The sequence below is a fragment of the Otolemur garnettii genome, unplaced genomic scaffold, assembly GCF_000181295.1.
Source record: "Otolemur garnettii isolate 467f Iridium unplaced genomic scaffold, OtoGar3 scaffold00002, whole genome shotgun sequence".
NCBI lineage: Eukaryota > Metazoa > Chordata > Mammalia > Primates > Galagidae > Otolemur > Otolemur garnettii.
Window position 1 is genome coordinate 37,969,651 of NW_003852397.1, and position 13,874 is coordinate 37,983,524.

At 34.1% G+C, this 13,874-nt stretch overlaps 1 protein-coding gene across 1 annotated transcript; it reads right to left on the reverse strand.

Moving 5' to 3' along the window:
• Positions 1-13,464: 13,464 nt before the first annotated feature.
• Positions 13,465-13,869, reverse strand: LOC100941295 (60S ribosomal protein L10-like). Its single transcript, XM_012805375.1, has one exon. It carries the CDS (start codon positions 13,829-13,831, stop codon positions 13,529-13,531), a length of 303 nt encoding a protein of 100 aa, XP_012660829.1. The 5' UTR covers positions 13,832-13,869; the 3' UTR covers positions 13,465-13,528.
• Positions 13,870-13,874: the final 5 nt, after the last annotated feature.

Genomic DNA, 13,874 nt, shown 5'->3' on the forward strand with positions numbered 1-13,874 from the left:
TTTTGGACTCAACTGGTCAAACTATAGTGTCTAAATTAATACTGCAGAACCTCCATAGTTAACCACCTGCCTACACTGCTCACCTACTGAAGTTGACCTGATTTTCATAGATCGGGTAGCACCACATACCCATATCAGTGCAGGAAGCCTAGTTTCTCATGTTGAGCACCTCCATGTGTTGACCAGTTTGACACAACATCCCTTGGAGCGTCTACTTACAGAGGTTCTAGTGCATTGTGTGTTACAGTCCAAGTGGCCAAAGTACAACTTATAGAGGTGGTCAGTCTTATTAACCTTATATAAGTTCAGTCTTCCATTGTGATTACATGTGGTACACATCTGGTCTATGAAAATTAGGTCAACTTAAGGAGGTGATAAATGTAAGGAATTGGTCAACTACAGAGGGTCTACTATATACTGAAATGCTGACCAGCAGTTCCAGATTATATCTCAGACCTGAAGTGCTAAAGTATAGTGAAGTAAATTTATTAATATCTTTCAATGATCATAACCTACAGGACCTATTTAATAGTAATTTTAAAAAGAAGATAGAAGATAATAACCATATGTTTCCCCATAGTTTTCTCATTCTTTAGATTCCAAATAAGTGAGACAGCATCCTTCGTAGTTTTTGTTCTGTATCCTACGTGGCATACTGGTCTACCAGATTCTACATATTATTTTGTTGTGTTATTGCTTACATGGTTTTTGGCCATTCTTTCAGTCATTATCCTTGGCCTTGTAGTTTTGGTCAGTTATTAAACCTCTTTCTTGACAATTTTGGTCATTATCTAGCTAACCTAGGCTCTTTATAGAATTTACTTCTGTTGGTCGCTCTCACCAGATCTTATGGCTTCTATACCTACAAGCTCTTGGTTTTCCTTCCATTTTCCCTGCACTTTTGTTTTTCTATATAGGAGGATCTGGTTTTTGCCCACTTTAAAAAATATTGGGTTCTTTATGAATTTTAGTCTTTGCTTCTTTTATAGCTACACAATTTCCATGAGTAAACTCCTAAAATTCTGTGTCTTACCTTCAATTATCTGAAGGAGACTGACAGTGCCTACCGTTTTATCTCCAGGTCCAATCTGACCTTAAGACTGGATAAAATTAAGTTGCTTGGCCATGCCTCTGGAATTTCAGACTCCACTTATCTAAAACCAAACACTTCAACTTTTCCCCATTTTGCATAATCTCTTGGTTCCAGAGCTGAGTAGCACCATGTTCTACTCAGTTTCTCAGGACCCAAATCTCAAAGTCATTGTCCTCCATTTACCATGAAAATATATTTGCATGGGCAGTGCCTGTGGCTCAAGGAGTAGGGCACTGGTTCCACATACCGGAAGCAATGGGTTCAAATCCAGCCCCAGCCAAAAACTGCAAAAAAAAAAAAAAAAATTATTTGCATACATGATTTATAGTATTCTTAATATTTCTTTAGTATCTCTGTATATTTTTATGTCCATTATAAAATCAATATTCAATTTTATTTATCTTCTATATTAAAGAATAGCTATTTTATTATTTTTGAATTTATCTTTATTATTTATTTTATCTTCTTTTCCCAGAGAAGGGAGTTACTACTTCATTTTGGACAGCTAGAATCTTATGTGAGGTGCTTAGCCCATTAAATTTTAGGCTATCTATTTTTTAATATTTGATTATAAGTTTGTACATTTCCTTTTATTTGTTTTCACTTAAAAATATTAAGGGAGTACAAATGTTTCTCTTACATTAATAGCTTTTATAATGCTTAAGTCAGGGCTATAAATGTGCCTATCACCCCAAAAGTATCATTATGGCTGTTAGAAAAGTTTATACCCCTCCCTTCCCACTCTTTTTCATTTCCAATGATTTGTACTTCTCTGTGTGCCCATGTGTGATCATCAATTAGTTTCATATTATTAGAGCACATGTGGTATTTGTTTTTCTTCTAGAGATATTTCACTTAGGATATTGGTCTCCAGGTTCATCCAGATTGCCACAAAAGACATTAATTTATTCTTTTTTGTGGCTGAATAATATGACATGGCTCATATGATAAGGTATATATGGCATGGTATATACCACATTTTATTAATCCAGTCACAAATTGATGGGCAATTGGGTTAATTTCACATCTTTGCAATTGTGAATTATGTGGCACTAAGCATTTGAGAGAAAGTATCTTTTTGATAAAGTGAGTTTTTTTTCTTTGGGGTAGATATATAGTAATGGGATTGCTACATTAAAGAACCACTTGTAGTTCTTTGAGAAATCTCCATACTGCTTTTCATAGAAGCTGTACTCATTTGCAGTTCCTCCAACAGCATGAAAGCATTCCTTTGTGTCTGCATCCACGCCATCAACATTTGTTTTTAGACTTCTGATCAACAGCCATTCTAGGAGTAATGTTGATATATTGTTGTTGTTTTAATTTGCATTTTCCTGATTAGGGATGTTGACATTTTTGGGGTATGTTTGTAGTTCATTTGTCTATCTTCTTCTGAAAAGTTTCTGTTCATGTCTTGCCTACTTACTAATGTCTGTTTGTTTTTTGCTGATTTGTTTGAATACTTTGTAGATTCTGGATATTAGCCCTTTATTAGATGTATAGTTTGTGAACATTTTCTCCCATTCTGCAAATTGTCTATTTGCTCTTTTGATTGTTTCCTTTGCTGTGCACAAGTTCATTAGTTTAATCAAGTCAATTTATTTGTTTTTATAGTTACTGTAATTGCTTTTATGGTCTTAGGCATAAATTCTTTACCTAGACCCATAGCTAGATAAATTTTCCTATAATTTCTTCTAGATTTTTTTTATTTAAATAAAATTCATCTGGAATTTATCCTTATAAGTGGAGATAGGTAGGGATCCTGTTTCATTCTTCTGCATGTGGCTATCCAATTTTCTCAGCACTATTTGTTGAATAGGGCTTCTTTCCCTCAGTGTATGTTGTTGTCTACTTTGTTGAAGAGCAGTTGATTTATGGTATATGATTTTATATCTGGGTGTTCTGTTATGTCCATTGGTCTCTGGCTCTCTTTTTGTATCAAAACCATTATGTTTTGGTTACCACATCCTTGCAGTATAGTTTGAAGTATTGGAATGTGATTTTATCAGATTTGTTCTTTCACACATTTCAAAGAACTAGAAAAGGAAGCGGAAACCAAAATCAAAGCCAATAGAAGAAAATAAATAATAAAGGCCAAAGCAGAACTAAACACAATGGAAAATAGAAAACAATGCAAAGGATAAATGAAACAAAAAGTTGTTTTTTTGAAAAGGTAACAAAATAGATAGACTTCTTAGTAGAATTACCAGAATAAAAGAGAAAGAACAAATAGCTCAAATAAACTCAATCAGGAATGAAAAAGAAGATATTGCAACTGACATCAACAAAATACAACATGTCACTATGAATACCATAAAAATCTCTATACAAGTGACCCAGACAAATAGAGAAAATTGATGAATTAATTCCTGGAAGAAGAAATCTTCCAAGACTTAATCAGGAAGAAATAGAACTCCTGAATAGACCAGTAACTGTCAGGGAGTTTGAAGCAGTAATAAAAAATTTTTCACCAAAAAAGCCCCAGACAAGATGGATTTATAGCCAAATTCTACTATAAAAACCACCTGGTACACATACTGCAGAAATTATTCTGTAACATCAAAAAGGAGTGAATCCTCCCAATTCATCCTATGAAGCCAGTATAACTTTGAAATCAAAACCAGGAAAGGACATACACACACATACACACACACACACACACACAGAGAAAACTACAGACAAATATCCCTTAAGAATATGGATACTAAAATTCTGAACAAAATAGTAGCAAACAAAATTCAATGGTACATAAAAAAAAGTCATAATCAAGTGGGCTTTCCCACAGGGATATAAGGATAGTTCAATATGCATAAAGCAATAATATGATTCGCTGCATAAACAGAAGCAAAGAAAAGATCATATTGTCATCTCAAAAGATGCAGAAAAAGCAATTGAAAAAATCCAGTGTCCTTTCATGATAAAAACCCTTAATAAACTAGGCATAGAAGGAATATATCTCAAAATTATAAAAGCCAAATATGACAGACCCACGCCAACATCATATTGAATGTAGAAAAATTGAAAGCATTCCTGCTAAGAATCAGAACAAGTCACAGGTGTCCACTGGCATTTTTTTTCAACATAGTACTGGTTGTCATAGCCAGAGCAATCAGACAAGAGAAAGAACAAAGAGTATCCAAATTGGGAAAGAGGAGGTCAAACCACTACTTCTCACTGACAGTATGATCTTGTATATAGAAAATCTCAAAGACTCTACCAAGACACTCCTAGAATTGATAAATAAATTCAGAAAGTCTCAGGTTATGCAATTAATGTACACAAAGCAGTAGTATTTCCCTACACCAGTAGCAGTCAAGCTGAGAGTGAAATCAAAGACATCATACTATGTGTAATAGCAATGAATAAAACAAAAGTTAGAAGTACATTTAACCAAAGAGGTGGAAGATCTGTAAGAAACACTGAGGAATGGAAAAAAAGATCATGCTCATGGATTGGTAGAATCAACATTGTTAATATGCCCATGCCACCCAAAGTGGCAGGGATTTTGTCTTTTTAAGACAATCCCTGTCAAAATACCAATGTCATATTCGCAGGTCTGGAAAAATAATCCTACACTTTGTTTTTAACCCTATCCTTTAAAAAAATCATTTTAAAGGTTTGATGGTATTTTTGCTTTTCTAGTTCATTGCTAATATTTTTAACTTGTAAAGCTGTTTATTCTTTGACATCAAAATCGTTATTCAGAGGTTTTGTTTCTAACTTATAAGTGCCTGGGTCTCAAGAATTAACTTTGTTAAATTTATTGTGAGTGTATTACATGGTAGTCACAGAATGTGATCTTTATAATGTCAAATTATTATTTTGTTTAAATTAAGACTTACTCTGTGCTAAAGCATATGCATGAAATATGACTTGTCGTAATCAATGATGCATAAGTAGTTAGATTTTATGTTCCTATGCAGTTTAAGTCAACTTTGTTCTTTTTGTTGACTTACTTTAATTTAACTTAATTCAATTTAATTTCTCCTTGTATTAGTGCCAATTTTGGCTTCATATACAGTATTTTGATTATGTAATTATGCTCATACATGTTTAGAATGTCTTCTCTCGATTCATTAAAACTTTTAATAATGTATGTCTTTTGTATCGTAAGTGCTTTTGCATTAGTATTTATTTTTCATGGCAATAAAGCAAAAATCATTTTTTTTATTATTCTCTTAGCATACTTTTCCATTATTTTATTTTCAAACTTCCTGTATTCTTAGGGATTTTAGAACCTTTTTGTGTTCTCAAATATAGATGAGTTTAAAAATTCACAGACTGAAAATATTTATGTTTATGAATACATATTAAACCATTTTATCTTTATTTTGATATGAATTTTTAAAAATTTATAAGATAATGTTTATTTCTTCTGCTTTTTCTGATTGTTTTTCCTTTCTCTAACAAATTAAAAACCAAAAAACCCACAGAAATTTTAAATGAATTTGCTATTTATCCAATTGAAAATTTTAGTATTAGTTGAGTTTTGTTGTTACAATAGTAGTCATGGTTATTCTTTAAATTTTCATGAATTTTTTTATTTTAAGTATTTTTTTTTACATATACATGTGTTTATTAGGTTTCCATGTTTTGTCTTCAAAAAATTAAAAAGGCTTAAAATTTAATAACAATAACAATGTTTAAGATAAGGACTAGAAACAAAAACCTCGTAAAAAACGAACTAAGATAAATACATTCAGAAAAGAAATCAGACAATTGCTGCATCAAAATATTAAGCAATAATAATAATAATAATGCCAAGAAAGTAACATTCACATTGTCAAACAAGAGTATGTCTATCATAGAATGCTTTGACTCTGAGGTTCAGTATGGAGTCATCAGTTAACTTCTTTTTTTCTTTTCAAAGTCTCAAAAAATAAAAAAAAAATTATAAATAAAAGTAAGAGATAATTTCAAAAAACAGATAATGACTTTTTTTTTAGTGATTACTAAAAAGTGAAAATTTTACCTTTCTTGTTTTATGTATAAAATATGAACTTTTGGAGGTGATTTGCCCTTTGTCTTAAGTATATTGTTTATCATTATTTTAAGTAAGGATCTATTTGTGAAAAGCTTACTCAATGATTTTGTATAAGTTTTAAACTGTCTTCATTTTCCTTAATTCTTTTTTTTTTTTTTTTTTTGGCCGGGGCTGGGTTTGAACCCGCCACCTCCGGCATATGGGCCTGGTGCCCTACTCCTTTGAGCCACAGGTGCTGCCCTCCTTAATTCTTAAAAATAGTAACAATGCATGTATATAGTTCTAGTCTCACTTTGCAGATATTATTCCACTATTTTCTAGCAACCAGTATGAAGTCTGTGGTCAAATTTTCAGTCATCTGTAGGTTAACAGTTCTATTTTAGGGGCTGTTTTTAAGGTATTTTTTTCTTAGTATACTATAGTCTTATTCTACTGTAAACACATGAGAGTTTGCCTATATACTGACATTTGGGAGGCTATCTCAATCTGAATATTTGTGACTTTCATTAATTATGAGAAACTCTTTATTCATTTCTTCAAATATTTCCTCTCCCTTCATTTTTTGACTTTTCTCTTATAAATTTAATCAGACATATGGAAGACTCAACCCCTCTATCCTCATTTCTCAGCTTCCCTACTTTCCCTCATTTTGCCACCTGCAAATTCTTTCAAGATGTTTATTTTTATTTTCCAATTCACTAATAACCTCTTTATTTGTGTCTCATTTGCTGTGTATCCAAACATTGAATTTTTATTTTTCTTTCGAAAAATAAAAAAAATTGTTTTTTGTCAAATTGAACTATTTGTTTTTTATGTCTTTTACATCTTTAAATTCCTTTACAGAATGCTGCTTTTACAAATATTTACTATTCTGTATCTGATGATTTTGTGTCTGTATTCTGTATGGTCTAATTTGTTTCTTTGGTTATATGATAATTTTTTATTGCAAGATTTTTATTCTTCACATAGTTTTGTCAGCATGATTATTTTGAGGTGTGGTCAAAGTATGATTTTCTAGAGCAAGTTATTCTTACTGTTGCTAAGTTCCTAGCGGCACCTACACAGAGGTTGTAAATGAATTTATGGAACTATTCTAATTTAAATTTACTTCCTTTTGGGGGTAGCCTGAGAAATCCACACAGTGTGTATACTGGCCTCTTCCCAGTACATAGCTAGAAATTTTCAGGAAAATGTTTCTTAATTCTAAAGAAGGTAGGCAAGTATACCACTTCCTTCTCTCTCTTCTAAATAGCCCATCTCATCCCAAAGAAGTTAAAAGTATTGCTTTTGGAGAGTCTTGTGTTTATGTCTATATGTGGGTAAATTTGACTCAAATTTTCATCATAATCAGGATCCCAAGTTTTGATGTTTGTCCCAATGAAGCCATTTAAATCCAAATGTGTAGGCCACCTTGGATTGGCACATGCCTTCATGGCAAATGACAGATTCAGTTGTTATTTGCTTATATGAATTTTTTCTTTCCTGAACTTCTAAAAAAATTCAGATTAATATGAGGGTACAAACAATTAGGGTACAAGGCTTGCATTGTTATGTAAAGGCCCTGCTGTAGTTGTGTCCCACACCTGGGAGGTGTGCCATATCGTATACCCTTACATTGTGCCCACTAGGTGGCAGCATGCCAGGCCAGTCTCCCTCTCTCCTCCCCTCCCTCTGTCCTCTTCTCCCAACATGAACTGAATTGAGTTTTTCTCTTGTGTGCGTGTGTATTAGTTCATCATTAGTATTGAGGACATTGGATACTTGCTTTTCCATTCTTGTGATACTTTATTAAGAAAAATGTGTTTCAGCTCCATCCAAGATATTGAAAAGAAGTGAAGTTACCATCATTTTCATGGGTGAATAGCATTCCATGGTATACACATACCACAGTTTATTAATCCATTCTGGTGTTAATGGGCATTTAGGTTGTTTCCACATTTTGGTGATTATAAATTGAGCTATGATAAAAAATCATTCCTGAACTTTTTAAACAAGCTACGAAACTGGCTATGCCATCAATTTATTTAAAACCTCCGTGTGTGTTGACTCTTCACCTTTAAATAAAAGCTAGTTATAGTAGATGATTTTCTATATTATGATACTTTTTCAAATATTTTTTCCAATAACTTGATCTACGGTTTTCAATAACTTTCAAAGCATACATTTTAGGTGTGGATTAGCTGGTGACTTAGTGGCAAACAGAGGAAGTTGTCATGCCAATTTTGCGAAGAGGACTACTGGACTGCTTCTTCCTGAAACGAAGTTTATTCCATGGAATGATCTGAAGCTCTGTCATCTCTTAAACAAATTCCATGTGCTGATGATAGCTAATGTGTTATTTCTCCCAGGTAACACTTTGCATATTAAAAGAAATTACTTAAAGATAATGCATTTACATAGTACAAAGTTAAAATGTGGACGTGCCAGGCACCCTAGCAAAACTTTTGTGCAAAGAAACTTTATTTTATATCATTTAAATTATGCCTACAATGTAAATCCAATCTATATATGTGTGTATCAGTACTGAGGTAGAAATGGCTTCACTTGTGGTCAATATGCTTTGACCTAATCTCTCTAGAAAAGGTGCCAATGGCTTCATTCTTTCACATATCTCCGGGGATTAGTTAAAATAGTTAATAGGATCATCAAAAATATACCACAATATTGGTACATAAAAGAAAATTTAAATAAATTGGACTAAAGAATTACCACTGTAATCATTTTATTATTCTTCCCTTTATAGACCTTGAGTAAATAAAAATGCTGCTTTGCTCTGTAAAGATAAGCGATTTCACTCCCCACACTGAATAGCATGGCACTGATGAACAGCTGTGAATGAATCAAGTGCAGGGTAAATATACAAGACAGCAAATGATTTTTAAGCTCAACAGCCCGTGAACAGTAACTGTAATTAAACTCAATAAAGAACAAGAAAAGAGAAAAGATGCAGAGTGGAAAAAAATCACCCCTAGAACAGCAAAACAGACTATAAAGATTGAAAGAAACCCACAGGGCACCAGAGAATTGCTGAAGCCACTTTGCTTTGTATTCACCATAATTGGTCATTTTATTTGTCAAATATCTTTCTCCCCCCACACCCAAGGTGGATAAAGGTTAAATTCATAGTCAATGTGTCCTTGAATATATTCCCCCAATTTTAGAATATGTAATAAATGACTGGGAGAAGGAAAGCACAACTCAAATTTCTTTCATCGCTCCCTCCCTCTCTCTCCTCTATTTTTGGTAGTGATTTTAATAGGCAATTTTCTGCATTTAATGGAAACACAGCATCTGAAAATGTCTTCAGTAGGATCATTTCCCAATTTTTTTTCCCAGCCTCTTCATATTCAACACATTTCACTTCAATGTTATTTATCTAGTGTATTTCTTGTTGGTCTCATTTTCTTATCTTCCTGTCATTCTTTATGGACTGGCCCTGACAGGACACGAATGCTCTTATGGAACATGACCATTGTCTTTTTCAGACGCAACATTTAGAGCATATTGAGAAGTCACAGGAAACTTATGCATGTGACAGTGTGATTTGTTCCATGAGAGTGCAATGAAATAGAAGGTTAACATGCCAATTGAAGAAGGCACTTCTGTCTTATTAATACGAAAGGAAAAGCTTTTTGTGTTTCTGATTTCTCTCTCAAAAAGCATCTTTCCCAATGTAAACTTGATCAATTTCAGGAAGCTGTAATAATCCAGCTGCAACTAATGGAGTATGTTAGAAAGATGTGAACAAAAATCAAATCAATGCAATGCAAAGGGTGATGACCCCATTTTGTTCATACACAATAGAAAATATAAAGCTATTTCTCTATTTTGTGAAGTAAATCAGATAAATTGAACAAAGTCATTCTGAATTAGCCAATGATAATATATTTCTGCTGTGCCATGGCATTAGCAGAAATGATAGAAAAAAGGATTCAGTCCAAATTGAAAGCAGTCTGAACCAATGAGTACTTGGTTGTTATCGATTTTTTTTGTTTTTCAAGGGGCTGGTACTCAATTCTGTACTATACTGAGTAACCTCCACAGATTTTTTTGTGAGGGTTTTATCATCATTTGGAGATCATTTATAACTAAAAGGACCAGAGTTCTCAGAACTCTTGGCCCTAGATTCAAATTCCTATGAAACCAGCATGACTCTAGCCAAGTTATTTACAGTGCTTAAGATTACTGTTGCAAAATAAAGATGGTGGTAACTAGTTGGAAGGATTCTAAAAGAGGGTTCAAGATCAACTATAAAGATCATTATACATAGCAGGTGCAAGATCATATATATTTTATACATGTAGTTTGTATGCATATATAGCATGTATTGGAAGCACATACACGTAGCACATATTGGAAGCTCAATAAGGGCTTAAGCCCAAGCCCTATTCTCTTTCCCTACTTGCACATTAATAATAAAAGTTAATGTAAGTTAAATACTTTTTATATGTCAGATAATTTACTTTTATTTCATTTATTTCTCAGTACAGTTATTACAACTATTTTAAACATTAAACCACTTAGCTTTGCATTTGTCACTTTCATTCCCTGTTGCTATAAAGTAGCTTGTCTGAGGGTGCACTGACTGCCACAGGGATTAGAATTTGGATTTGTCCTATTTTAGAACCCACAGTTCTTACCCACACTTAAACATCTCTGCTTTTCTAACATAGTGAAAAGATATGGAAGGTTTGCTTCAGCAAAATTACTCACTGCATTCCTGAGCAATTTGTTTGCCTGATTATTGGCCTTTATGGATGACCTACTGGCTGTGCAGTAAAGTGCATTAAAGTGCAGTTACTGCTCTGTATTACTTTTGTGTTGTTGCCCAACAAATTACCATAAAATTGAGTGTCTTAAAGTGACACACATTATTTCAGAGTTTTTGTTTGTCAAGAATCTTGGCATGGCTTATCTATGGCCTCAGCTTCATATTCTCTCACAAGCCTGCAATCAAGGTATTGGTCTAGGGTCTGCAGTCTCATCTGAAGGCTCAACTGAGAAAAGATTTGATGCCAAGCTCACTCATTGGTTGCTGGCAGCATTAGGTTCCTTACTGGCTAATGGACAGAGGCTGAAGATGTTTCTTGGCTATTAGACAGAGACTACAGGTATGAATTGAATTTTATCCCCTCAAATTTATATGTTGAATCCATAACTCACAATGTGACTATATGTGGAGGTAGGGCCTTTAAGGAAGTAATTGAGCTTAGCAACGTGGCAGTTTGCTTCATTAATGCATGCACACAGATCTATAGATCTAAAGATCTATAACCTAATAAATCTGCTAGCAAGACAGAAGTCTTAATATTGGAAACCTAATCAAAGAAGTGACATATCCTTCAACTCATTTAATTTTGTGGGTTAAAGTGAAGTTAATCAAAGAATTCCATAAGCCTATTAATACCCAGAGGTGGGGATCAATGGGACCACCTTTGAAGCTGCCTGCTACACTCTCTGATTTTTAAGAGGTAGGCAGTATGCATGAGCTTCTGTTTACCTCCATCACGTTGTTGCTGATGGCTCACGGTGGCTCTCAAGCTATAACTAGGCTCCCTTGTCAATCTGACTATGCCATTACTTCTTTTTTGATTACTTATTTGGAATTATCTTATGAGGTTATTGGGATACCCTTCCCAGAGTTCTTTTCCCTGAGTACAAATGAGAAGCAAAATAGATACTTATCTACTCTGAGACTTCTTCTTACTCATCTTAGACACTTGGTTTAGGACTTAAGCCCAGACAGACAAAGTTTTAAAATGTTTTTCATTCCTTCTTTTCCTTAATTTTCTCCCTTTTCCATCTTTTTAATCAGTCAGGACTTGAAATAGATTTCTTTCATTTTTCTTTTTGTTTGGGAAAGAATTCCACTTTGCAAAGCTTCATAATCAAGTTGACAAGAATTACCTCTTTCTATTTTAAATAAAAGATAAGAAAGTTAATATAAACCATTTTGTAGATAAACCCTATTTTTCACCATTGTTTTGCTATAGACTTTAAAATTCAATTGTAAATGACAAAAATCAAATTTTAACTCAAGTCATGCTGTAATTGCTATTATCCTCCTTTGGCACATCCCTAGCCCTTGACCTTGAAGTAGGCATGTGCCTTGGAGTAATTCGGAGAAAAAAAGACATGCATAAGGAAACATGAGACATAAAAGCACATACATATTTTTGAAAATATTTGTTGCAAGGGTTTTCTTACAGAGAAAGCAGAGATGTATAACCTAAGGAATTTATTCTTTGTACACAAAGGTTTTCTACAACAAAATTGGTGTGTGTGCAAAGCACAGCTTGGAGCAAAGCCAGACCACTTTAATTCTGGCAAAGTAGCAGTGCATCTGTTCCCAGGCTAATAGACGGACTTGTGAAATCATAATTTCATATTTGAATCAATTGCAGTTTCTTAATCAGTGATTAGGAGAAGGAGTGTCAGGATTTTACTGACACTATTTCAGAAAGTGTTGGAGCACATGGCCCTCCAGACCATGTGGACATGAGCCAGAGCCATCAGGCTGCCTATTACCTGGAACGTTCACAATCATTTTGGAAGCATAGATGCTGGAGCACCTGCCCAACTCAAACTGCATTGCCTTGCTTCCTTAGAGATACAGGGGCAGCCTGTGCCTGTGTTGGCTTCCAGTCTCAGTGAAGATTGGGATATTTTTTTGCCCAGAAACAGGATCAAAATGGAGATTATATCTTAGAAAGATTTTTGGTGTGTTTTTATTAGTGACTTGATCTTTCCATTATTTATAGAGTTCATAGATTTGTTACTTGACTCCAGGCATCTAGTGTTGAAGCTCTTGCATACAATTAGGAAATCTCCTTTGGGATCTTAGTTATGAGTAAGTATTATGTACACATCCATGCAATGCAGATCAGAAATAGTGAATCTAGTTACACTACGCTACAGGAATGTCACGTATATTGTTATTTTATGTTTATATCCATGCAAGCAGAATTCAATAAAATATAATGTCTTTCCTGGGATTTTAGGAGCACATGTATGTGCTATTTCAGAAGATGCCAACTGTAGCATGTACATATGCATTCTTTCAACCATTCCAGCTTCAACAAAAAGGTATTGAGTAATAACTACATTCTAGACACTTGAATGAAGTCAAAACTTAGGCACTTGTATACTGGATAGGGATTATGGTATAACAACAAAAGGGTTTTCCTAGTTCTTCATGTAAAACATGATTTCCTACAAGACAAATTTACTAAATGATGAGAAAGAATGATACCGCTGATAATGAAGTTTTTTCTATCAGGAGAACTTATATAATAATCTATTATTGTCTATCTGGAGGCAGATATTTCTATAGAAAATCATCTTATCTTACAGAATCTCAGAAAGGATTTTATTTTATTATTTTTTTTAAGTGGACAGGAAGTAGGATTTATTATTGGTAGGCGCAATTGGTAGGCAACAGTGTTAAGTCCTCATGAGTGCAAGGCCCACCACTTGTCCAGGGGGCCACGATTGGGGATGTATTTGACCCCACAGCCATCTGGGATGAGCTGCTTCTCAGCCACCATGTCTTCAAATTCATCTGAGTTAAACTTGGTAAAACCCCATTTCTTGGAGATGTGAATCTTCTGACGGCCAGGAAACTTGAACTTGGCCCTGTGAAGGGCCTCAATCACATGCTCCTTGTTCTGTAGTTTGGTGCGGATGGACATGTTGACTTGGCCAATGTGAGCCCTGGCCACAGTGCCCTGGGGCTTTCCAAAGGCACCACGCATACCTGTCTGGAACCTAGATTGGGGACAGCACAAGTTCTAAAAC